At 36.1% G+C, this 25,868-nt stretch overlaps 1 protein-coding gene across 25 annotated transcripts in view; it reads right to left on the minus strand.

Moving 5' to 3' along the window:
- The window catches only part of BLTP1 (bridge-like lipid transfer protein family member 1), a 101,163-nt gene that overhangs the window by 56,644 nt on the left and 18,651 nt on the right, over window positions 1-25,868 (minus strand). For 23 of the 25 annotated variants that reach the window (XR_014945892.1, XM_085546883.1, XM_015861877.2 and 20 more), the window contains exons 8-28: window positions 25,406-25,599; window positions 21,674-21,753; window positions 20,913-21,063; window positions 19,452-19,608; window positions 18,954-19,032; window positions 18,030-18,121; window positions 17,453-17,570; window positions 16,153-16,308; window positions 15,668-15,765; window positions 14,595-14,773; window positions 14,350-14,456; window positions 12,117-12,325; window positions 10,761-10,988; window positions 10,025-10,162; window positions 8,160-8,336; window positions 6,029-6,157; window positions 5,248-5,367; window positions 2,973-3,250; window positions 2,580-2,830; window positions 1,878-2,136; window positions 493-1,336 (exon numbers count right to left, since the gene is read on the minus strand). Coding sequence is in view for 24 of the 25 variants with exons in the window: in XM_085546883.1 (XP_085403009.1) it covers window positions 493-1,336; window positions 1,878-2,136; window positions 2,580-2,830; window positions 2,973-3,250; window positions 5,248-5,367; window positions 6,029-6,157; window positions 8,160-8,336; window positions 10,025-10,162; window positions 10,761-10,988; window positions 12,117-12,325; window positions 14,350-14,456; window positions 14,595-14,773; window positions 15,668-15,765; window positions 16,153-16,308; window positions 17,453-17,570; window positions 18,030-18,121; window positions 18,954-19,032; window positions 19,452-19,608; window positions 20,913-21,063; window positions 21,674-21,753; window positions 25,406-25,599 (4,044 nt within the window). In the remaining variant the exon portion in view is untranslated. The remainder of the gene's footprint in view (window positions 1-492; window positions 1,337-1,877; window positions 2,137-2,579; window positions 2,831-2,972; window positions 3,251-5,247; window positions 5,368-6,028; window positions 6,158-8,159; window positions 8,337-10,024; window positions 10,163-10,760; window positions 10,989-12,116; window positions 12,326-14,349; window positions 14,457-14,594; window positions 14,774-15,667; window positions 15,766-16,152; window positions 16,309-17,452; window positions 17,571-18,029; window positions 18,122-18,953; window positions 19,033-19,451; window positions 19,609-20,912; window positions 21,064-21,673; window positions 21,754-25,405; window positions 25,600-25,868) is intronic. The other 2 variants (XM_015861881.2, XM_085546881.1) reach the window with 1 other exon arrangement.

A 25,868-nucleotide genomic window follows, 5' to 3' on the forward strand; every position in this document is an offset into this window, starting at 1 on the left:
TTTCACATATTTCATCTCAGCTCCTTCCTTAAACATGTATAATCATATTACAGATATCACTGGAGAAAAAAATAACAAACATTTTACAGAAACAATATTATAGATCTATGTATTTCAAATTTACTCTGAAGTACTGATCACCTAACATATATTTTCTCAGTACTGAATGTACTGCTGCTAAAATTCTGTGTAATGTGTATTTTAAACAAAACCCATGTAAATATCCTTCAGCTGCATGTCACTCAAGAGGTAGCATTTCTAATGTAATGACAGTTCAGCACATATCCTACCCACACAATTCCGACACAGTCTTTTCTTGAGCATGATATACCAGCCACACAGCCTAAGATGTGAAGTCAGAAATCCAAGGTATTCCTTGCCTAATAGCCAAGTTTCCAGTGTATCATGACTTTATACAATACAATTAAACAATCTGAACTTGTTTTGAATTTTTATTCCTTTCTCTCCTGTTCTTTCCTGTATCTTTCATACCTTAAAAGTAGGGATAGAAAGTTGCTCAAAAGATGATGAACTTTCTTCACTTGTTGGTGTGTCAAGGTCTAAAGGGCGATGTAATGAGGATTTTGAAGTTCTTTTGTTAGTTGGATGCTTTACTGACCAATTGATCACCTGGAACTGTGTAAGATAGTTTTGGTAACATGCCATTACAGGCTGCTGGGAAGTTATTTGTTCACTTTCTACAGTCTTCTCAGATTCCATGACATAAATGTTCTCAATGTGCTCATCTTCCCCTCCTAGAGCTGAAACAAACGAAGTCTGAGAAGGATGAGTCTTAATTGGCAACGTTTTAACATCCTGATTAATTTCCCCGTGGACAGAACTTGTTAAGGGTCCTTCCACACTGTGATAAATAGATCCTCTGCTGTACTCAATTTTCTGAGCTTGCTTTTTTCTCTTCTTTCTCCCTGGGTAAGTTCCTGGACCTTCATCACTACTAATTGGCTCAAACTCTTCTGCTGCAGAAAAATAAGCTTCGCTATCAGCCATTGACATACTGGAATCCATTGAGCGATACTGGTGAAATGAATTTGAATCCGCAGATGGAGTATAAGGAAAAGAACCAAAGCTCCTCCTTTGCTTTGGGGAGTCTAACACATTCTCATCACTACGAGACACATCACTACTGAACTGCACGCCGACTGGAACGGGCTGCTTGTCTCCATAAAATGCTGCTGTGAGGCTCTTGGTGCTGCCGAGCCGGGTGGAACACACAGATGCCTGTCGCTTCAGAGGAGACCTCATTGGAGACTGACCAACAGGCCTTTCCTGGCTGCTAGGGGATGCAGGGCTTCCCTCCGCACCATCAGCTGAGACACTGGAAAACACATAAAACAAAATAAAATAGAGTCATAGAATAGCCTGGGTTGAAAAGGACCACAATGATCACTGAGTTTCAACCCCCCTGCTATGTGCACGGTTGCCAATCACCAGACCAGGATGCCCAGAGCCACATCCAGCCTGGCCTTGAATGCCTCCAGGGCGTATTTTATTCTTAATGCTTCCTTTTACATTAGAGGAGCTGTCAAATGCTTCTCTGATTTTCTGCTAACATAGCAGTTACTTTCATAACTCTGATAACATATTAAATTCTGACACTTGTTAGTCTACTTATTTACATACAGAGGAGATATAAGTGACTGGTAATGGCAAGTGTTGTTGTCACACATGCTGGAGTTCCTAACCAGATCAGGTATTTATCCCCTAGCAGGGGATCCAAATTTGCATTCAAACTAGGAAGCACATTTTGGCAGTGCCAATATAAGTAACCAATACTGAATCAATTGCAAAATATAAGGCATATAAGGTTCTGTACTGAAGTGCTGAAGAGTCCTTCAGTCAGGACAAATGGTACTAACCTTCCATGACCATCCTCTCTTTTTGTACCAGGCAAGAACTCCTTCTGTCCCAAGTGATCCTCAGCAGTTGAAGATGGGCTGTCCTTCTCACCTGCAAGCAATGGGAGGGCAGCACTGGAACTGCTCGTTTCCTCTGAAGATGATGAGGAGCTATGGGAGCGCAGTGGCACCTGAAGGCTTAGATGTTGTGCTTTTCTTTCTATTTCTATACCTATAGATCTACAATCCCAATCTTTCCGTTTTACACCATTTGTTTTACCTAGGATTGGAAACAAGAAAGAAAAACTGAACATCTGATACCACTACACAGCTACAGTGGTTTCTTCCTTGCACACTGAAATAAGAAGTTTTATTAAAAAAAAAGCCCTCATTTTGAAAATGCATGTTTCCTAATAATGTAAAATCAGAGCAGCAAAATATTGAATTCTTTTAATAGACTGCTTTCTAGACAAGTAAAATAGACACAAGTCAGAAAGCTTCTTTTTACTCACAAAGAAGCTGCATGTTAATATAAAAAATTCAGCATACGAAATTCATTATTGTCAATCCATTGTCTTCTCTCAGAGGGTCCCATACCACCACACAGCCCCTCTCTCAACTACTCGATAGCCAGAATCAGAAAGACCATAAATACCAATGCGAAGTCAGGAAATGATACTTTTGGGCAAAACAGAATGATGTTACAGCACAATGCATTCTCACCATCTAAAATTTTAGGAATCTCTTTAGTAATTATCCATTCTCCTGGCTGCAGTAATGACTGACCATAAAACATATCAGATTCTGCACTTGTACTTGAAAAAGCAGAGCTGCTTGACGGTGTCAGTTCCTCAAGTTTGAAAAAGTCCAGTCCTGTTAGCGTCCCACCAAAGAATCGACAACCACCCAGGCAGCCACACTTGTTCTTGCTTCTCTTATTCTTCAAATTGTCATCAGGCCACAAAAACCACAATCTACAGAAGGGCAGGAGGGAAAAGAAAAAAAACAGAAATACAACCACATCAAATTTAGTGCATTTAAAATTAGTTAAGACAAGATAAAAAGATACACGCTAAAATACATTCAAATGCATCTCCATCAAATTTCCTCTCTCACCTTTTAGTTCGACTATCATGCATCTCCAAGAAATGTCTCTGCACTTCATGTTTAGAAGGATGATCCGCAGCTAAAGCAATGTCAGCAGTGATGAGCCCCAAGTTGACAGATCCAGCTTCCAGCCAATATGCCCTCCTTAGGATTGGCTGAAGACCAGTTCTGCAGTTGTTCACCTGCTCAACATATTGCCTCAACTGAAGATCTTGAATAGCAGCGCTCACACCTTCTCCAACAGACTGGTTGTGGAGGTTGCAGTTCGCAATACGTATAGTACCCATCTGAAAACAAATAATAACATGAACTCTGAATACTTAAAACTGAAACAAAGAAAAAGTAGCCTTAATACAATTAACATAATATCTAATTAATTCCAAGAAGGCCTCAGTAAACTACTGTCTCCAAAAACAGCAGAGAACCAGTTTGAATAAACTACAAGCATGAACACACGCACATAAGAAGGCAAGGTTAGAAAGTAGTTTCATGCAGTTTTCAAACAACAAAAACAAAGTCTGGATTTAGCAGTATCTTGCTGTAAAAGGATTCAAATAGAATTCCCAACTTTAGACATGTTATGATGAACCTCTAAAAAATTAAATCATTATTAACTTATTTGATGTAACCACAAAAAACAAGTAATCTGACACTTGACATCACTATGTCCATAGACTAAAACAAGGACCTCATGTTTCCAGTACAAAGCTGCGTTAACCTGCAGAATACAGGCATTTAATGCCACACTTAGTAAATACTTCAGTAAGTGATTCACATTAAATAGTGCAAAATTCAAAACAGAAGAAACTTTAAGTCTTAAGTCTTAACTCTGATCCATATGCATTGTGTAACAGTCTTTTTATGACCACAATCTACTTCTCTTATAGGTATAGCTCCAGCAGTTCTGTTGATTCAAAGTAGAGACTACCCATCTCCTGCATCTGGAAGAAGATCTTGCTTTATCTTCACTCTCATCTATGGAAACTGGTCAACTCACAACCAGCCTACCTGTCCATACAGAGCCAACCCTCCCCCACATTACAGAACCCCAATAAAATATGATGTAGCCCTGCCACACATGTCTTAAAACATTCTGAAGGTGGATGAAGTTTTCTGCACAGCTTCAGTAGTTTCCAAAAGGTCTCCAGGAAACACCCAAAACTTTGCAACTAAACATTCAAACTTTCCAAATGGCAAGTAAGGAAAGCTGCAAAAGAGCCCAGTCATGGAAGAGCAACACAAAGAGTTAAATATTTACTTCTCATCTTTGTCACAAACCATAATGAAGCACTGGAAATTCTTTTTTAAATATGAATGGAATGGATTAGTGATATAATTTTCTATAGTGGTTCAGTTTATTAAGCCGCTTTTGAAAATACCGTCATTCATATTTATGCCTGCAAACAGAGTTAATATTTGTACTGATGCATTATAATACTAGACTCAAAAGATGTTATAGATGAAAATGCTTTTTTTTTTTTTATTGCCACAAGGTGCCCAGCCAGTCAAATGACAAGATATCACATCTCAGATCACACAAAACGTCTAAAATAATTGCCACTGTCCTTCAGTTAGATTCCTGCTCATAAAGTGAAGCTGTCCCCCAGACATTAAATATCAAGTCCAATTTTAAAACTAAATTTATTAATGGACAGCACAACTTCTAGTCACTTACTAATTCTAGTCAGTATAATACTTCTCTCCTTTAGTGCATTCCTATATCATCTCTTAACATTCATTTTGCCATAGTTTTCTCTTGTATATGATGAGAGAGAATGTCATTTCTTCTCTGTACATTCTATTTTGAACAGGAACACTCTGCAGGATTTTAGATTCGGTCAGTTAGCAACACTACTATTTCTCCCATCTCTTCCAACGATCCTAATTCACATGACATGACTCTCAGTTACCATGGAGTGAGCTGAATACATTCCTTCCCAATCATTTCCAATTGCTGAGTTACTAACTCATAGAAAAAGTTCTAAACAACCCTCAGATGTACACAATAGCTTTTATAGTGCCCAGAATTGTTTTAATTTACTATGCCAATCTTGCAGCTCACATTTTTAATTTTGGAAGAGAGACCATTTTCCAAAATCAGCACTGGAAGTGTTAAATATGACCCAAACTGACCTTCTTGCTCAGTCCAACCATTTTAACCTTCTATCACTTCATTCCACTACAATGAGAGAGCCATTAAAACAGGCAACTGTTATATCAAAAAAACACAAAGACCTCTATTGACAAAAACATTTTAATTGCTGTTACAAGTAATGCCTTTTACCTTTATATTGGTGGCACAGCCATGTTCTACCACATACAGATCTGCACCATCCATCGCTAAGCGTGTCATTGTGTACTTTAAGTCATCAGATGTTGGGCATGGCCCAGGGACACAGTTCATCTAAGAAAAACAAAACAAAAAAACCTTCATAAACAACATCACAAAAACTGTTTCCTATATGTTAAAACCAGGATGAGGTCAAGAGATGAAATTCACGAATCATGCTTTATACGTGTCACAAGCCTCCTTAGGTCTCTAAGTGACTGTCCACATGGATTCCAACTGATATATATCAAAACCAGAATCCACGATAACATCTGTTTGCTCAGGCCAAAACAGTGAGAGCCATGGAAGCCACAAGCTGTTCATTTAAGTCCCTCATCAAAGCACTGTTTCAACAACAGAGGATAACAGTATGGCAGTGTGCCAGGAGCATGATGAGAAGTCTGATCTTTGTCTCTTAAGGGAAACTGAAGAACGCCATTTGTCTCTGAACTGTCACTGTGGAGGTAAGAAAATATGCGTGGCTCTTCTTTATACTGTCTCTCAAAATAATGTAGCACAAAAAGATGGTGTAAACCCCCAGGAAAATTCAGATAGAACCACTTTACTTTCTAAAACTTAATTAGCTATAATTTATCAAAGGGACCATCCAATCTGAGTACATGCTCCGTATATCTTGATAATCTTAAGGTTGGGTTTGTAACATTTAAAAAAAAAAAAAAAAAAAAAAAAAAGCCTGTACAAATATAGTGAGTAATTAAGATGGATAAAAGGGTACCTTAGAGTCACAAAAACGACGGTCAATCCCATGCTGGCATATTATTACAGACTTTGGTCTTTCCAGTTCGAACTCACGGCAGACTACATGAAACACAAAGGTCTGCCCCCATTCCAGAAGACTTGCAAGCTGTAAGCAAGTAACATGTTGTATAATAGTAAGTATGCAAAATGAACTTACACTATTCAACAGATTACTGAAAGAACATCTCTAAAGGTTGGAAGGTTAGAAGGAGTAAAACCAGAGGTCCTAATCATAATACTTCGTCTTTGTTACTTTGTTTAAATACAGCCTGTTGACCATTACTAAAGATTTAGTTTTGTGTGTGCTAGAAGATGCAATTTTCTGTAGCTCTTCACATGTAATGCTGTGACATGAATATAAAGAATCCCTAAATTACATCTTAATCTAAGGAAACAGCTTTACTCTTAGGGTTAGGTAGGCATTTCATTGTAAAGATGGAGATCATCTTATTTTTTCTCAAAAAAAAAAAAATGCCTCTATACACCCTACTACCTTAAGGGTCCCTTCCAACTCAAATGATTCTATGAGTCTATGAGTCTATAATTTAAATGTCATACCTCCTTGTATGTAAGTAACAAGGTTATATTCAGAAAGCATAGAAGGAAACTGGCTAAACAGAATACTACTGAATCTCACTGGACCTAGTAATTACCCAATTGTTGATTTAAATCTTTTATATAGTTAGCTTATTCATAAAGGAAATGAATCATGACTGTCAAGCTCTATTATGAGAGGGAAATGGGTTTTCTTAGGCTAATCAAAGGAAAGGGGACTTTAAATCAGGAGCAATTTAATTGGAATTTAATATAGCTATGACTGTCCTCCACATGATCTCTTGCCCTCCCTTTAGTTGTATACCTTCACAAATTCTTACAATACACTGTGTTATGAAAGGAAAAAGGCAATGACCCTGAAGCATCAAGTTCTGCTTCACATCAATGCTGACAACAAAAAAGCAAAATTAAAATACTCTATATAGTATTCAATTGAGAATTTTTAGAAGATGAAAACTCTTCATTTATATCAAACATTCAGAAATGTTCCTTAAAGCTTAGAACATTTTGAATCAACTCAGTTTAAACTTGAAGCAACTACTGCTGGAATAAATACTATATCTAATCTAAATCAGTAGTACCAATTTAGGAAGTCTCTCTACAAAAGCCCTCATATGCAGTATGAAAACCTGGAGCCTACTCTATAAATGTAATGTAATTGCCTGTAAGCCTTGTTTTGATTTTATATGCTTAAAGAAGTGTTTAAGCCTTGAAAATAACACCAATTTTTAGAAGAATGTGAGGATGCTGAAGTGTCTTTAAAAAAATCAAGAAATAATGTAAAAAAATCAAGCTAAGTACAGAATAAAAAAAATCAAGCTAAGTACAGAACCTGATATTCTCGTTCCTGATAGCATTCCTGCAAGGAAATGCTTATGTATCTAAATGAACCTTACATGTGAGGGATAACCAGCTGCCTTTCAGACTGAAACCATATAAATGGGTACTTAATTTGTTCTTCCTAGATCATTAACCAGTAGGAGTAATGAACTTCAATCTCCAGAATTCAGCATCATATAATGAAAGTGATTTTAGAAGAAGTCAAACAGATTCACTAAGAATCCCTTACTTGACTTTTTTTTAAATAGTTTTTCTATCTACTTTTTGTTTCATTGCTTAGTTTATGGCTGAAAGGGTCCCAAAACACTGGATCTATTTACAGACAAGCGTTACTTATTGTACAATCAAGCCCCTTTAAGTACAAGCAGTTACTATGGTTGATTTTCTAATCAGAATTCAAGTATATTAACATACAGACAAAACAAGCATTTACACATATTATCATCAGTATTCACTGCTGATTTGTTCATGTTTGATAAATATCACTCTTGTAAATGCTCATTTAACACTAGACATCCTGTTATATCTAGGTGAATATTAGATTCAGCTCTGTTGGAATCTCCTATTTTTTCCATGTAAATGGTTACATTTCTAACCTGTATACTTAACATTATTGAAAGCCAAGATCACACATTTTCTGAAGTTCACGCTATAGCAGTTTTACAAGAAAGAAGGAAGTTAATGCTTCAAAGCAAACAGTTTCTAGATGATACCTGTGGTGCTGTAACTTTGGCAGTAAGACTTCCAGCCTGCACATCTATTAGCCACGCATATTCTAAGGTATCACTTCCAAGAGGCAAACCTTCTGCAGAAAACATTGCATGGGCACGCAACTGCAGACCTGACAGACTAATGTGGCCCTCTCGAAGGACTTCATCAGCTGCAGGTCTCTGTCAACGATAAGGTAACAGTTAAATAAGCTACTAGTATTTGCAAAGACTGTATAATTAGAGAGTGCAAATAAGCCAAAACCAAAACACAGTCAGATATTTCACATACACTCATACTCTCTTCTTAAAACCTGTTGACTTTCATGCAGTTAGTCAGTCCCAAAGCTTCTCAGCATTATGCATGCAACAACATACACGTAAATCTCATGTGGGGAAGGAAACCTTATCTGAAAATTCTCAGGGCTTTTTTTGACATAAAGGTTAAATTCCAGTTTCTAACAGTAATTCTCATTGCCTTCAGCTGTGCCTGTAAATAGTAAGTCCTGTAATACAGACACTTCGCTCCAGAAACAAAGATACAAGGGAAAGAGGACTGCCTGCCCTGTGTCATCAGCATATCCAATTTAGGCAGATGTCCCGAAGACTATTGTACTAATCCTACTGAGATTACTAATTTGCAATTGCTGCAACTCCACACCACCACTTTTTCTCAGGTTACCATTATAGATAATCACAGTGTTTTACCCAAAGCCCAGCAGGCTGCGATTCCACTTTCTCAATGGGGATATTTTCTTTGCTAATCAGAGCTTAAGAAGGTAACACTCTCAAAATATGACTAACATGGAAAGTCCTAAGATGCTGTTTAATTTCATGTGATTACGACACTACATTATTTCTTGCAATGCCTTTATCTTCTAGTCAGTCTACAGCCAGAGGTTATATAAAGTACTTTTGTGCTTGGGCACTGGGTCCAAATCTGGAAAGTTTAAACAAGCATCAACCAATTCATTTCATTAGCTTCCTGACATAGCAGGGAGCAGAGGGACGTGCTTCTTAGTCTGTGTATGGTTAGAAGTATAAGGTTTTCAAACACTGCAATATCATTTCTGGCAGCAACATATTTCAGTATAAAAGGAATGAAAAACAATGTAATCTGTAAGGCCCAGTTCAAGTAGTGTGGTTTTAATGCAACCAGCACGTGCATAAATAAAACAGTCACCAACTTCACTGAGTAAGGATAATTGCTCATGCTAATGAATTTCTATCTAAAATCCTCACTGAGCTAAATTTATGTATGGGGGCAATTTTTGAAAAGTTCACTAATAATCACAGTAAATTAGTACACAGTTAACTAATAAGCCACAATTAATGCTTAATTTTGTTTCTAATTATTTTCGTTGTACCCCTACTGGAGGAAAATTACAGGTCATGCCAGTATCTTGATCGTAAGCTAAAGATCCAGCTCTGATTTACTCTAACAGAATACATAGAGATGTGAAAGATGTAGTTATTCTATTTACTACCACTTGTCATTTTGCAGCTTAAAGTGAAACATCTCCAGGCACTGCATAGAATTTACTTGAATTACTACTTACAATAGATTTTAAGACAAAAATCTTTAAAAAGATTCAACAGTTCTAAGACCAATGTGAATATTATTCTCAGTTTCCTAGAGAATATTTTCAAGGAAGGCTTAAGTACAATTAAGAGAACATATAATCTTTTACACGCCTTTCACTTCAAATGCATGCTGGAGAACCAAAGATTAAAAAAATATATGCATCAAAATTTTCTTTCATATATGATTCAAAAGCCTTTAACTTCATATATATCAAAAGAATTAATATTAAAATGGTTACAGTTTCCCCAACCCAGATACACACAACCAAACAAAATAGGCTAACTACCTGATAATTGTCATTCAGAAACAAATTCACTGGAGACAGCACAAGTTGAAGCATTGTTTCTCTAAATCCTTTCTTCATCTCGAAACACAACCTCTCCAAGAAAGCTGTAGGGCACTCAGGACCATCAGGACTACAATGCTAAAGGAAAAGAAAATAATAATCAAACAGCCATTTCAGAATCTGAAAAGGTACCACACTGCTGAAGCCGTTAGATTAGAAGCAAACCTGTAAGCAGTAGGTATGCTAGCTTTCCTTCAAGTTGATAATTAAGAAATCTGTGCTACTTCAAAAACCTTTGAACAGCTGTATAAACAGCAATTCAAATCCATCTGAGCAAACCCAAACCTTTATCTGGAATAGTTTTTAAATTCTAGGGAAGCCCTCACAATGCAGCTGCAAAGAGCAGGATGTGTCACCAGGAGATAGCTTTGCTATTTAGCAGAGAAATCATAATTGTCAATCAAAAATAATGAACTACTGATCACAAAAAAAACCATCTTCTATATTTTATTCAATCATTTATAAAATATCCAGTTCACATTTCAGGTAAGCAAAGCCAGCAATGTTCCAAACTAATTTAGATAGCCACAACTTTGCTGAAGCGTACATGTGCATTTTAAAAAGAGCTCCCTAACCTAACCTAACATTCTAGGGAGTTACATTTAGCTCCAGATCACGCAACTGGAAAAAAAAGAATTACAAGCAACAAAATACTTTAAGGTCCTAGAGCTCTTACCACTGGCAATCGCCCATGCACTTTGTACAAATTAACAAGGACAGTAATATCCCACGGACGTAGAGTAAGAGGGTGAACTGCCTTGACTGAGCTTTCATTATCCTTCTTTTCATTTTCTACTCCCACAGCTGTCCATCCAGAGCTTGAAGATGTTGATAGAGACAAAACAGGGCTTGAAATAACTTCCTCAAAATCAGTGTACATGTCATCTTCTCCAAAGTAGTTTTCCTAGGAAAATCAGTTATTTGCAATGACTGTAGGGAAAACACTTTACAAAATTTTATGAAGGTTATTGCTAACCTCTTCCCTTTCCTGCAATTCATTTGCCTGCTAAGACTTCTCCATTCTTTTCTAAGCTCAGATCTGTAGAGCAAGCAAGCAAAGAGGAAATGCACAACACAGAGAAAGTAAGCAATTGCAAAGTGCTCATGTCCTTTGAAAAAGGTCTGCGGGAAAAGACAGGCACATTATTAGCCCTGACATGATGACACCCCTGGATATGTAATTTTATCGTCTCACATCAAGTCTCCAAAGTATTTTTTCTGTTAATACACTGCACATGAACTAAGTACTGCTCAGTGCACAAAACAAAAAAATCACAGAAGTTGAGCAAAGTTAACTGGCTTTGCTTTTTAACAAAGTGAAAAGATAAAAGTCACTGTGAGGCATCCTGAGGGTTTTAATGTTGTTGTTTTCCAAAGCAGATCCAGCAGAGGGTGCTAAGAACTCCAGTAAGTTATTCTTGGTGCTTTCTAACAAGGCTTGTACATCATTCATTCTCAGTAGGTAGGAAAGCCCTAGGGAGCCCAATCCCTAGCTAGCATAGCTAGCATATTAAAACATAACAGAGTAACATCAAGGCAAGACAAAAAATTGTTCCTAAATATTCCCTGAAGTAGCTTTTCAAATTTAATTTATTCTTACATCCTCTCCCTCTATGACCCCAACTGCAGAAATTCCCAACAACCTGATTAAAACAAAAAACAATCAGGATACTCTGCAGAACTTAAAATGCCCTAAAGGCACCAATTCTGATACATCTTCGCTTAAAAGTAGCTGGTAATGTACACAGTCAAAGATGTATTTTTATGATACCATATATTTACATGCACAACATCACAAAAGAAAAAATATGCTGATACAGATCTACTTCTGTTCTGTAAGCCTTCTTATAAGCCTGTGCCAACTGTATTCAACCCAGCCAAGTCATATCATCAAACCAAGCCATGCCAAACTACTCCTTATGAAAGGACTGAATTCACATATTCTGCAGAATTCTGTCTGTTTCAAACAAATTACTTCCCTTTCCAACACGTGGCAATCCATAAGCACTGTGAGCCGTGTTTCTATGCTTACCTTTATAGATAGAAAGGCTTTAAGCAGTGGTCCATACAGGGTTATCTGGGAATCTGGAGAGAGCTCCAGTTCCACCTGGAGCTTATCTGGGGGCAGCTCTGCAGGGTCAAGGGGAAGGCGGGTCGAAGCAGTGGGAGATGAAATCACACTCTCAGATGTCTTCTGTGATGGCCTTAGCACAGACAGCATTGTTTCTTCCATTTCTGACACTTGGGAGAAAATGAAAACGGATTTTGATTATGTTAGGTTTCTACCAGACGTAATTAAGAAAATATGGAAGAGTAATAAATACACAACTTCTTGCAGCTTTCTAATTTGGATTCTATAACTATGCTAATATACCTATGCTACTGAACAGATTTCTCATATCTAGTAATCATGAGAATACAGAAAAATACAGAGTATTTTTGACAACATGAATTATGCAAGAGATAAACAAGCCCACAAGTTACAAAAAAAGATCGATTTATTTATCTTGTTTTTCAAGTTAAACAAAGACCTGCTTTTATTTCAGGGTAGCAGATTTCCCACAACCGCATAGCTACTGCAGAATAAACAGAAGTGAATAAACAGAAACAAAAGTTGTATTAAAAATCTGTTCTGAACCAACAACTGTATGATACAATTTCCTCTCAAACTCAATTACTCTAGTAACAAAACAGTCCTGAAATTCAAGTTCTATTTCTTCTTTTTACTTGGAGCTAGGGAGAAGCATATTGTCTTTTTTAAGTGAAGAAAGGCCAAGAAAAGGAAGAAAATGACTCAAAATCATTTTGGGTTGTAAAGCGATTGCTGAAAAGCAAAGGGCTTTATGGGGAAATCAAAGAAAATTTTGTTCCAGATGGAGTAAGAGTTCAGGTGCCAGCTTAACTGGGAGAATCAGCACATGCAGAACTACAGTGAGTACACGCGTCCAACAAGCCACCTCCAGGACTTGAACCTATCATTATTACCTGTAATACTTGCTCAGTGCTTGCTTTATGCTATATCAGTTAGCTAAATGCCACAGTGAGAACACTTATTGGGAAATAAGCTCTTTATATATTTGTTTCTCAGAGATTTAAAGCATCTTACCAATTGACTCAAAGGAAAATACCAATGGCTATTACTGCAACAAACATGTTGTGTCAGCATCACAGCTCAAATCCAACTGTGGAAGTGATCTCAGCTTTATTAATTGAAGGATTACCCACTGAATAAAGCTGTAGGTGCAGTTACCCATGTATATACAAACATCCAAATCCAGGTTGAACTGTTATCATTACAGGTAAATAATTTCAATTCTGAAGTATGCAAATCTGACACAAACTTACAGAGTCCCTAAACAAAACTTTATTAATATGTGAACGATGAACCTTATTTATCATCCTGTTTCACAATCAAAAATTTGATTTCTTCTAAATTTGAATCAAAACCTAAAAATCTTACTCAGAATCATGCCTTCAAACTCCTGTTCATTGAGGCTTATACAAATTAATCCTCATTCTTGTTACTCTTGTACCATTCCTTCCACAGTTCCTCTCTTTATCCTCAACCAGAAAGACTTCCAAATAACCCTGTATCATTTGCATACCTCCCTCTGCATTTAAAATACTTGAGCACACAGACAAAATTAGGGTATTTTGGATCTTTTTTTGTAGTCACATTCATATATTTCACATTTAAAACTTTTGAAAATTCTTACTTAGAAATTCTTGTTAGACTAATACTCCTATCAATCTGCCCTGGTTCACTTTACCAGCATGATTTTCAAATGCATGAAGATAAGCCTATGTCACTATATCTCATACATATATACATATATACTTATAGTGTAATTAAACATTCAAATAGTAGGGGAAAAGTCACAATATCACAAGGAAAAAGGTTTTGAAAGGCTGAGTAATACAGTATTGCCAAAAATACTGTACTTCACATTTATTAAACTAAGTGATATTTTTCATTTAAGACATCTACTGTTATGGATAAGGAGAAATAACCAAAGACAGTATCTTATTTTTTTCTATGGGGAATTTGGATACTTTCTGAAATCTTGAATTGAAAAAAAATGTTGTCAGGTTTGAAATGAAAATGAGCAGTCCTACCTTTGACTAAAAAAAACAAACAAGCACCAAAAATCCACCAGAAGTTCAATTTAAAATTAATTTCTGCAAGTGTAAGAAGTTAGAGCAAACACAATCACAGCACTTCCTGAAATGAAACATACTGAGAAGAGACACGTATTTGCACTTACAGGATTGTTTTAGCTGCTCATCTGCCTTTTGAGGATAAATTGGGTGCCATGAGTAGTCAATCGTAAACACAACACTCGGGACTGTCCAGCATTCAACCCATCCAGCCCTTTCAAAAAGAAATATTTGTAGCATAAGTTTTGTCATATATGTTCCATTAACATACAAAGTTGCTTTTCCACAAAGAAAGCAAGTAAATATAAAAAGCCAACATAGAAACGTGAACATAAATCAAAAGCAGACTCACTCTTCCTGAGTAATGTTCCTCCACTTGGGTTTGCCTGTTTTCTGACCACCTGGACATTCACCAGAAATGCAAGATTCAGGATTTACTTTATTCGGTTGACAATCTTTCACCAACATAAAAAGAGAATATTTGCTAGGATGACAATCTGGTAGATATAAATGAAGATCAACATCTTCTCCCTAAAATCAAAGATTAACAACAAGAAAGTATATTTCCATTCATTTTCTGCATAATGCTCATTTTATTTACATGCTCACATGTACCACCATCGTCACAAAGATGATGATATGGTGATGCACAATGTCTCCGTCTTTACGTGGTTGCTGACCACAGCTCCCACCAATTCACTATAATATCCCAAGAGCTCAGCATTTCTTAGCGGTTATGCATCCAGTAACTTGCATGTAAGATCACATTGTGGCAAGCAGCAAAACACAGGTGCACAGCTTTGGGGGATTCCAGTTATTCTTCTGTTCAATCCATTATGCAAAAACTCAGTGGCTGGCTCACAACTTACCAACTTACTAAAACCAACCACACTTTTTTTCCCCTTAATTTAAACATAGCCTTGCTTATTTTGTTATCAAATTACACAAGCTTACAAACATCACCTTCAAGCAGCTCTTAATATTAGTAACACCACACAGCTTTTATTTTAAGGAGGACAAAACAAGAAGTAAAATGTTCCAAAGAATTAGTTTGGCATATCAAAAATACATCTGTTATTTTATGGAAGATATCAAAAAAATCTGAAGACAGCTTTCCAAAATGATTTGGGTTACCCATTTCAAACGTGTATATATATTTATGTGTGTGTGTCTGTACGTCTGTATATATATATCTAAAATAAAAACACTAAAACACTCCATGATTGGATGCTTCACGTAATCAAGAGAAATTATTTACTTCTGGTTTATTTAAAGAAAAATTATATGATCAGGAAGTGAAAGAGAGTATTTTTCTTTCAGGAAGGAGTTTACCACAAAGTTCCTGACTGAAGTGGAAAAGGAAGTAAAAATATTTCACATTCAGAAAACAATTAAAGAGAAGGGCACTGAGAGAACAGAACTTACCTTTAAAGAGAATCTGGTATTGCATGTAGTTGGAACAAAGTCAGTGAAAGGCAGAGAGAAAACAATGTTTAATGTTTCTCCACAAGCTGCTAGATAAACTGGGAGAGAATAGGAAAAGCAAACAAATAAAACACTGTCAAAATGACTCCCTGTTTTGTTCTTAGGCAATTATCAAACATACAGGTACAATTAAGGAAAAAGTCATGTGTATTTAGAGTATAAATCACCAAGTTATTCAGAACATTCAAAGGATTCTCAAAAACGAATGCTAAAAATGTGATCTGAAACTACACTTCCAAGAGAAGGTATATATTTGTATCAAATGTACAAAACAAGTGCGGACTTGCAGCAGTTTTAGGACAGTTTATGCATAACAACAGTAGCAAAATGAGTAGATGAGTAGTTATCACTGAATTCATTTCATAGTAAACATGCTAGAATTTTTGTCGCTGTGTGTACTGTTTCAAATCTTAAACTGACTTTACCATTTTCTTGTTGTTTGGTGGAACAGTCAATCCAGTTGTGTTGATTGGCTGCCCAGATCATTTCAAATTGATGGAACATGACTTTGAAGTTCCACATATAAGGAACAAAGGAATAAATATCAGGCGCACTATCACTAGACCAGTCTTGGATCAAATCTGAAATTACATAGAGTAATAAAAGATGAGTTAGTAACAATCAGGTGAGAGATTTCCTCTTACATGTTAACCTGGCTTTTAATAAAATTAAATTTTAACTTTTAATAAAATGTAAATCACCAACATTGGTTACTTCACAGAAAAAGGAAAATGAGGGAAACTATACAAAACATCCATTCCTCAAGCAGATATTCCACAAATACTTCCTGTTATTCCATCTCCTTGCTTTCTAAGCTGGAATGGCATTGGTTTAATCACGCTTTCTAGTTTAGTTTTATTCATTAACGAGGTTTCACACTTATCCAAAAAACAATGGACTAATTTATGTTTTCCTCTGGTTTTCCACTCTAATACTATGAGCATCTATTAGTTGTATTTCCTACCATCAAGTAGACAGCAAAACAGTGTTTCTGAAGAAGCTCACCGGTTCACTCTGCATAGATCAGTAGATTATGCTGTGTACGACAGCAGCCTATAAATGATTACTCTAGCCTCACTAGGAGATAACTTTATTAACATCACACTATGCTTGTACTAATTAATCCTCCACTCAGCAGGGCTAATTAGAGCAGGTAGTGCCCCACTGATAGGGCTATATTCATTCTATTCCTACAGCTGGAACATTCAGCAACAGTTTGGCAATGAAGGGTTGTCTTGTGTACACGTGTTCTTCCCCATAAGCCAAAATCCTAAGGAGCAAATTACTTTCTCTCATCATCTGTCAGTCACACAGACAAGACCTAAGCCTGAATAACTAAAACTCAGTCAGCCAAGGAAGAGAAATATCAGAGAAATCAACATCCTAGTGGCAAATATTAAACAAATCAATAGCTCTGGTTAAAAAAACAACAACAAAAACACAAAAAAACCCCTACATCTGAAATTTAAGATTGCTTAGCAAAACTGCAGATCAAATTTTACTTAACTGTTAGAAAACTAAATTATTCAGTATATCTACTGAAATAAAAGAATATCATGTAATTAGACACCGATAGCCCACAGAAGGCATTGGGAGCTTGGTCCTCAGAAATAATTTGTTTTCCTGAAGATGTGAAATCTCTGTATCTGCAACTCTAAGTTTGAAGAAGTGGTAAAAAAAAAGAACATTTAATTTGATACATAACTTATTCAGTAAGGCAGTTACCTGTAAAGAAGCTTTTCTGAGCAAAGATAAAATGATATGTTGCTTTATAAACCTCAAGTTCACACTGCCATGTCTGTGGCATGTTCCATATCCGGGGATAACTGGCATTAATGTGAAACTGTGAACAAGATATTAAAGCATTAGAATCATTCGAAAACATGAGAATGTTTGACCCCATAGCGCAGCAGTTTTCACATATGCACTTTGCTGAATAATTAAAACTCTTTTCCTGCTGAGATGAACAGAAGGCCACTCCAGTTCCTTAATAATTTAATCTTACTCTCTGTCTTTCTGAGTTTGAAGGTCAAGTGTTAGTGTGTTCATTTATTTGGAAAGGTATTACTACAAACTTCTGATATGGCTCAACGGATGTAAAGTCTGTTGCACCAGAAGTACCAAATGACTGATATGATGCTCAAAAACTAGATTAAAAACATCGCTCTAATAAGGTCATTTAAAAACAAAAGTTGTATTTCTGCACTGTTCACTATCTTGAACATCAACTCTATAAGCAAATATGCTCTTTATTAAAAATTCTTCAAGGAATGAAGTCTTGTTCTTAACAATGCAAACTTACAGCTAGCATTTCAGCTTCTAAGAGAGTCCGGTACTGCATACTGCTGGTGGCATCAACATGTAGAAGTTGCCCTTTAATTGTAGGTGAATAGCCTAGCAGATAAAAATACAAAAATAATCTTTTCGATACAACAGTTACACAAGCATTTAAATAATTATTACTGGTGAATTCAGCAGTCCCCAAACAACCAAGAAACGTTGGTGAAAACTGCTAGTGTGATAATTCCATCCCCTGTTAGTCAATGAACAGCTTACTGTGTTCTGTTGGAGGGATGGAATGGCTTAGGTTTCAGAAATCTTAGTATGAATTGCACAGGAAAATGCAAATATACCAGAAAGAATCAAGAGAACAAACACATCAATAAAAAGGTTTCAAATCAGTCAACAAAATGAGTAAATCAAACAGGACAAAACAATGCAACTTTACATTTATCTCAACTTCTTATAATATGACTTTGGAGTTTATTTTAAAAAAGTATTACTAGATTATTTTTCGTAATGTATTCCTCAGCACAGCTCAACTATGACACCAATCCTATCAAAGATGACTTCTTGCTTTGAGTTGACAATGAATACATCACTTGCTTAAATACAGACATCATTAAATGATGCACATTCTAGTGGTTAGAAATTTTGATTTAGGTTTCTCAACCCAAATAAAACACGGAGGTAACAATTATTTAAATTCATAAATGCTTTAATAACTTCACTGAAACGCAAAAGGAACCTCTTTTTCTTTCTTTGTGTAAGTGTACGTATGTATTTACATATAAGTATGTTGTGTATATACACATATACTACCTATGGATATTTATTTATCACACATTCAAAGGGAAAACATTGCAAGATAGTCATGCTCATGGGATGAAAGACAAGTGCTCATGAAAAAAATTAAGAAAACAAATTAATCCTAGCCTTAACTCACCATTCTCACCAACTGTCATGGGAATGTTTACTTCCAAATATGATCCTGCACCAACATTTACATGGACAGCATTCGTTTCCTGCATGGATTAGAAAAAAACACAAAAAAACCCACAACTATTATTTCTAGACCCTCAGTGTCAATCAGTATACTTCATGCATCTGGATATTATTATTCACACACCTGGGTTAAAAAAAAAACATATTCATGAAAAATTACTAATGGAGTAGCTTGTCCATTGAAACCAGACATACAGTGAAGTTATACTGCACCCCATTTATAACCCCCCCCATATATGCATCATTTGTTTCTCCTGCTGTCATTTCTCCAGTGATATCAGATACTCATCCAATATCAGAAGAAATTCTGTATTCATCAGGGCAAGTTTAATCCTAATATACACATATAATCACAGAAAATAAATACAATTTCAAACACAGTGGAAAAACAGTTGAAAAAAAAACCAAAACATTTTACACACAAGATTTCATTATTTACCCTGTTTTTGGTAAAAAGCAAATCAATGGTGGCATCTGCAATAATATTCATCCGTAGTTCAAACGCAAGAATCTGTCTTGGTTTTCCAGGCTGAGCAATTTCAGAGATTTTCATAACTTGGTAGTCTGGTGGGAAGAAAAATTTCCACAGGCAATCTCTAGTGGGGAAGAAAGACAAAACAGTTGTTTTAATTTACAGAACAAATATACATAAATATGTATATTTATGTATTTAGTTCACTTAATGATTTTCCAATTGCTGAGTCTTCAGACAACCAGCAATCACGCTTTATGAAGGAATGCTTGTTTTGAAGGCTCCCTGATGATGAGACTAGCTCACAACCTAAACAAAACTCCAAAAATTGTGTTATTAAGAGACGTCGATTGGATATAAGTCATAGTGGACAGATCATAAAGAATTTTAAAAATCAGATTGCAAACTATGGTGTCCTTCTTACTCCTTTAGTTTACAAATCTATCAGAAAATTGTAAAAGGAAATAATCTGTTTATGCTTCAGTTTGTGTGTAACTGATCGTTGTAATATCCAGAAAGAAACAAAGTACAAAATGTTTAGGACTTCTGAAAGGAAGTGAAGCTTACATTTCTACATACACCTATCAGAACATTTAGTTACATGGAAGGAAAACCACAGAGACTGAGTACAGACAGCAGAGCTTATTTAGTTCAGAAAGCAAAGGTGAGGAAGCAAGTCCTTGAGCTAAGTAACAGTTTCCGTGCATCCAGCACCTGACCACTAAGCTAAGTTTAAAGTTAGCACCAGTAGGGCAAAACAAACAGACAAAAACAACAGCAAAAAGAATCAAACCCACAACTTCAATAAGAAAAAAAAAAAACAACAATCATGCACACAGTCAACAATCATCACAGTAACACTGATCTGGGGAAACCCAAAGCATTACTGCATGGAGTAATTAAGATCAGTATTTACGGAAGCTCTTACATGAATTGAGGAGTACAAAGTCCAACCAATTTCCACAGACCAGTGCTTTGAAAATATACACGTACTTTCCAAAATTCTATCTTCTATCCATGGCACGATGAGAAAGTGTACCCAGGTGCATATGCCCATGAACCTTGAGCATATTGTGCGCCTTGGAGCACACTGTGCACCAAACTACCTGTTGGCTGGCCACTTGGAACTATAAAAAGCATACCATCACAGTTCTGTTTTTCTTGATAGTGTTAAAAATGTCATTAGTGACTCACTGACTTTGTTCTGTTCTAAAAATCAGACTTTTCCCTCAAGTTCTACAAGACACTGCTGTGTCAACAAGTACAACTCTAACCAATTGTGACAGAATTGTTTCTTCCTTACAAGACTCTTTAGTCAAACCCATACAAATTTTAAGAGAAGTAATTACACTCTGGAGACTCCAGAATGTTTGCTGAATAATAAAAGATATTAAAGATTAAAACTGCAGTCATAAATCATGATAATACCTCTGCCTATCAGCCCAAGGTCCATAGTTGAAGTCTGTTCCTTTCCCACAAACAATGTCCAAACCCCAACATGGTGGCAGATCCTGTAATTTGCTGTCTTCGTTGTTAGCTTCTCCATCATTACTTTCCTCCGTCTCCTCTGGTACAAGACCTATATTACATAACATAATAAAGAGATTATCAAAGGAAGCTCCTTCAAATTAACATGAAAAATGTCTGCAAAGCACAATACAATTGAGTTTTTCTTGTTTGTTTGTTTGTTTTTGAGAACTCTGTAGTTTGTAGGTATCAAGCCACAATTCAATATAGACTCTCATAAGAAGAGCAAAAAAATGATCCAAAATCCCCGGGATATTCTCAGGCACTGGTATCTAATGTAACTAAAACACTGGCAGTTTTATCTGCTAATTATGCTTTTCACCAATTCAGGTCTTCATGCAACCACCTTCAGTTCTCAGTCCTACTTACATTTTCTGAAACATGGCATTCATCAACTCTTTCCACTTTGTGTGGAATTTGGGGGAGAAAGGGTTATTTTTTAATATTTCAGAAAAAAAAAGGGTATGACTACTACTTCAGAATGCCTTCTTTCCACTTGAAACTATTATACATGAAAATAAATTATACAGACCATGATATACAATATATATATGAAAATAAAATGAAAAAAAACATGAAAATAAACTATCTAACAAGCTCAGACAATTAAAAATACAATCAACACTTGCATCCCTTAAAACTTGAAATTTAACACAAGGTACCTGGTTCATCCATATAATAATAGATGTCAACATCATTGGACTGCATTACCACAAAACCTTCTCCCATCAGCCTTGGTGGTCTGAAATGGAAGAAAAGTGCAAAGACACATTAAGCATAATGAAACAGTAACACAGGTCAGATTAACTCATAGCTCACAAGTAGTATGTATCAAAGAATCATCAATAAAACTATATTAAGCAAGCCATTCTAAAGAAGTATTTTACTGAAATAATATGAAAACATCTGTATACGCCTATCAAAGATTTTCACAAAATTCCAGTGTCTTCCATTTCAGAGGAACTGCAGGCAGTTGCATCTCTCAGTAAGGTGAATTAAAACCCTCCCATTTAAAGATTCCAAAGTATTAGAGCTTGAACAAACCAAATGCCAGTTCTAAGCAACACATTATACTCCTGGAAAAGTCTGCAGATTCCAGGAGATCATAAAAATCCTGAAAAGAAGCCTCATCATAAATTTACAGAGAACAGAAGGGGATATGCTTTGTGCAGTTCCTCAATAACCACACAGCAAATACAACCACTGATATAGTTTTGTCCATATTTAAGTGGAGTGAAGAAAAGCCAGTTCCGAGCAGGAAACCACATGGATACATTAAAACCCATTTCCAGAAGTCCCTTAAGTGCAATTTTCTGTTATTGTTTGACCTGTGATGCCCATTAAGTTTTTGCTGAACAAAGAGACCTGTAGCGCTGGAAATACGCTCTAAGGAGCATCTGACCAAGAAGATTCTGTTGGAAAAACTCCAGTTTGATGCAATCCCAAGACAGCAGCTCCACTTGTCTATACCATGGCTGCCAGCAGCTTGACTTCATACTGACTGAAAGAGCCAAAGGCTATTTTATTTACAGCCCTTTGATCCCATGACATTACAAACAAGGCAGGGGAACATATGGAGGGGCCCAGGTACATGGATGAACGAGGCACACACCACATTCTGTCTCAATCTTGTTGTTCTGAAGTCAAAAGTACAGGTAATTACTTCAGTCAGTCTTGTTCCTTCCCTACCAGGCTGTGCTTTTTTGTCTATCTTCTACCTAAAGCTACACATGCTTAAGAAAATAAGCAAGGAATACTCTCTGTCTGGTCTCATCTCCCCTTAACAAAGGCAGATGTCATATTGCTAGGTGATATCAACCCTGAATTGCAGAAACTATTTGATCATTTCATTATTACTACTATATAAAATAGCTAAACACTACAGTTATCTCACGCACTAAGATTCAAGGTTTCTCTTTGCACAAAGACATTTCTCAGGTGTCACAACTCACAATCAGCTACTAAAGTTCTACTTTCAATGCTACTTCTCTACCAAGAATTCCTTTCTCCTTGTCCTACATCATGTTCTTTCACCCGCTAATAGTTTATTACTAAAATAGCACTCTGAACCAGAGGGACCAGCCATCTTCAGCTCTTCAGTAATTAGACCATGAGTTAAAAAAAAATACCACACCAAAAGCGAGCCCTCCTCTTGCTTAATAATGTTTCACTTTAAAAGATCTAAATACATGTAACAGTTCTCCTAACACTACCATGCTCGCACACTATATATTATAAAATATTTTAGAGTAATAATAAAAAAAATTATATTGTGTTTACACTACAAGAGATGTCTTTCGCACTTTTCAGCCACTTCTGTATGTTTGCACTTCTTAACAAAAAGAAAATCCAATGATAAAAATACATGGTGCAAGACTATCAGGGTAGAAGCATTCTGCTTATGGCACTGCACCTCATTTCAAACACAGTAAAGCTGGAATATATGAGAGGCAGCAGATGAAGAGCCCATGTGCTTCCAGTTCTTCATAAGCAACTTAGTGGGAAATTTCAAATCAATTTCACTTTGAGAGTAATAGCAGCAGTGAAAGATGAAATACTTCCTATTCACTTTAATTTTCCAATTATTTCTTCTTTCTGCCTAAAATTGAATTGGCCTCCCTAGTGAGATGCAAATAGAGTAGGATCTGAAATAAAAAAAAACAACAGATTTAGCAGTTTGTGAATAGAAGTGGGAAGAAAAGTACTTAGATATCTATAAACATTAGTTCATGGAGAGAGCTCAGTTCATTCTGCTCGCACCCCACAGCACACACTAGAGTCATTGCATCTGAAAAGTGCATCTCTGTGCAAGCAAGTCGAGCTGGTAGCACCAGCTTCTCCAACTAAGTGCACCACCAAAAGGGCTACAAAAGAAGGGCTTCTCCTGGCACTTTATTTTTCTTTTTAAATCCTAGGTTTTGTAGAGTTTATATGCAAAAAAAGTGATGGAGGTGTTGAGGAGTTCATATTAAATGTCAGCCATTAAGTCTGCTACTTGATGTTTGCATAGATAAGTCAGTCTGTTACAAATTTAATCATCACTTTACTGTTCATACGCTGCCTGAATGTTAAGACACACTGCTTAACTTTTATGCCAAAAAAGCCTAAGAGGGCAGGCTCTCAAGATTCAAAAGCATTCCCATTTTGCAGTGAACTGGGTCATTTATTGAATCTACACAGTAAATTAGGGCACATGTTTTCTGCACACATGCTATCCTTCAGCCATCAGGAGCTGCAGGGATGGCAACCGCATAAAAGGAAAACACGGAAGCAGGAAAAAAAAGCTAATAGTTCCAGTATCTTAATCCTATTTTGTTTTAATCTTGTTAGCTTGCATTCAGTATTAATTGGAGAAGTTTCCTTTGTCGTCATGTTCAAAGACTGAGATATTTTTTATACACCCACAGAGTACAATCTGAAGTTGAAAATACGCAATGGCACTTTATATAGGTGACAGTATTTGGCTGATACAAACCTAATTAACATACAGACTAATGAAGTAGAGTTTATTTCCAAGTATTGTAATTCATTCTCCGGATACAGTTGCTTAGGAGCTAATTGAGATTGATATTATCATTAAACATGAAATCATACATGCAGTTGCCCAAGGATAGCATGTATTACTTTTGTTGAGCAAATAATACCTGTGAAAGACTGCAACTCTGCAGCTTTGTCCAAATTATCTGTTGGCTATACAGCACCACAAGCACTGAATAACATAACGCAGAAAAATTCTGGCTGTGAGATTCATATCACAGCAATGGTTCTCATACAGTGTGCACATAAATGTTTAGTTGGTTGAAGTGCAATAAAAACTGAACCCCAGTATGAATTTTTTTCATGAAAGCAACCTATTTTTTGTTTGTTTGCCTTAGTATCTTTCAGTTTGTTAAAGCTCCATAACCCTGTCTGTCTAGGAGTAGAACACACAGAGGAACAAGGATCAGCCTTCAGAAGATAACACAATTTCTCCCATATCGAGTATCGTGCAGCTTCTCTCTGCTTTTATTTTTACATGTTTTTAAGCATTTTCCAAACTATATGCAAACTATATCTACAGAACAGAACATCTCAAATATTGCATTTATCCTCAAGTGCTATAGGCGTCAGAGCCTGCATCCAGCCCTGTACACACAGAGTGAAGAAAAATAAGTGACTGCAGAATATTAATCACGGAGCAGAATGCATTAAACAAAAATCTAGAATGAGATAGAAAAACAGTACATGTTTCAATGTTTCAACATTTAAAAACTTCAGTGTGGTAGAAATGCCAATCATCTCAACACATTGCGAAAAGTAAAGTCACAGAAACACAGCCAATTTTTTTAATTGTTTTTCTTACAATAAATTCTGAAATAATAAAGAAGCTTAACAGAAACTTCAACAGAACTTACTCATCATTTTGAAGACCAACATATCTTGGACTTGGAACCAGCATGACTCTAACATTCTCCAATTTTCCTTTCACAATATGCATAAACTGATCAAGGTGGCTGGAAGGCGGCTTTGTGGTGTATGTCAAAAAAGCATCATCGAAGTTAATGCAAAGTGTTTGTGGTTGATAATGATTCCCAAACGCCAGGCGACCCTAAATTGAGAAGATGACCAATTACTTCTAATGCACTGCTTTTTCATATGTAATTATTTATAATTCACACATAGTAATAAACAGTTTAACCATTTCTAAGTAAATAAAGACTGGATACCTTAGCCATAATCTGTACATAAATAAAATATTGCCCTGCACATTCAAACTCCAAATGTTTTATTACCTATCAAATCAGTTTCTTTGTTTTTCTCCAACAGCAGTAACTTTTAAACACAGTGTTTCAAATATCCCGAATAAAAGATGCACAG

Source organism: Coturnix japonica, chromosome 4 (assembly GCF_054131305.1).
Source record: "Coturnix japonica strain WE chromosome 4, WE-NBRP24, whole genome shotgun sequence".
In the NCBI taxonomy this organism is placed as follows: Eukaryota; Metazoa; Chordata; class Aves; order Galliformes; family Phasianidae; genus Coturnix; species Coturnix japonica.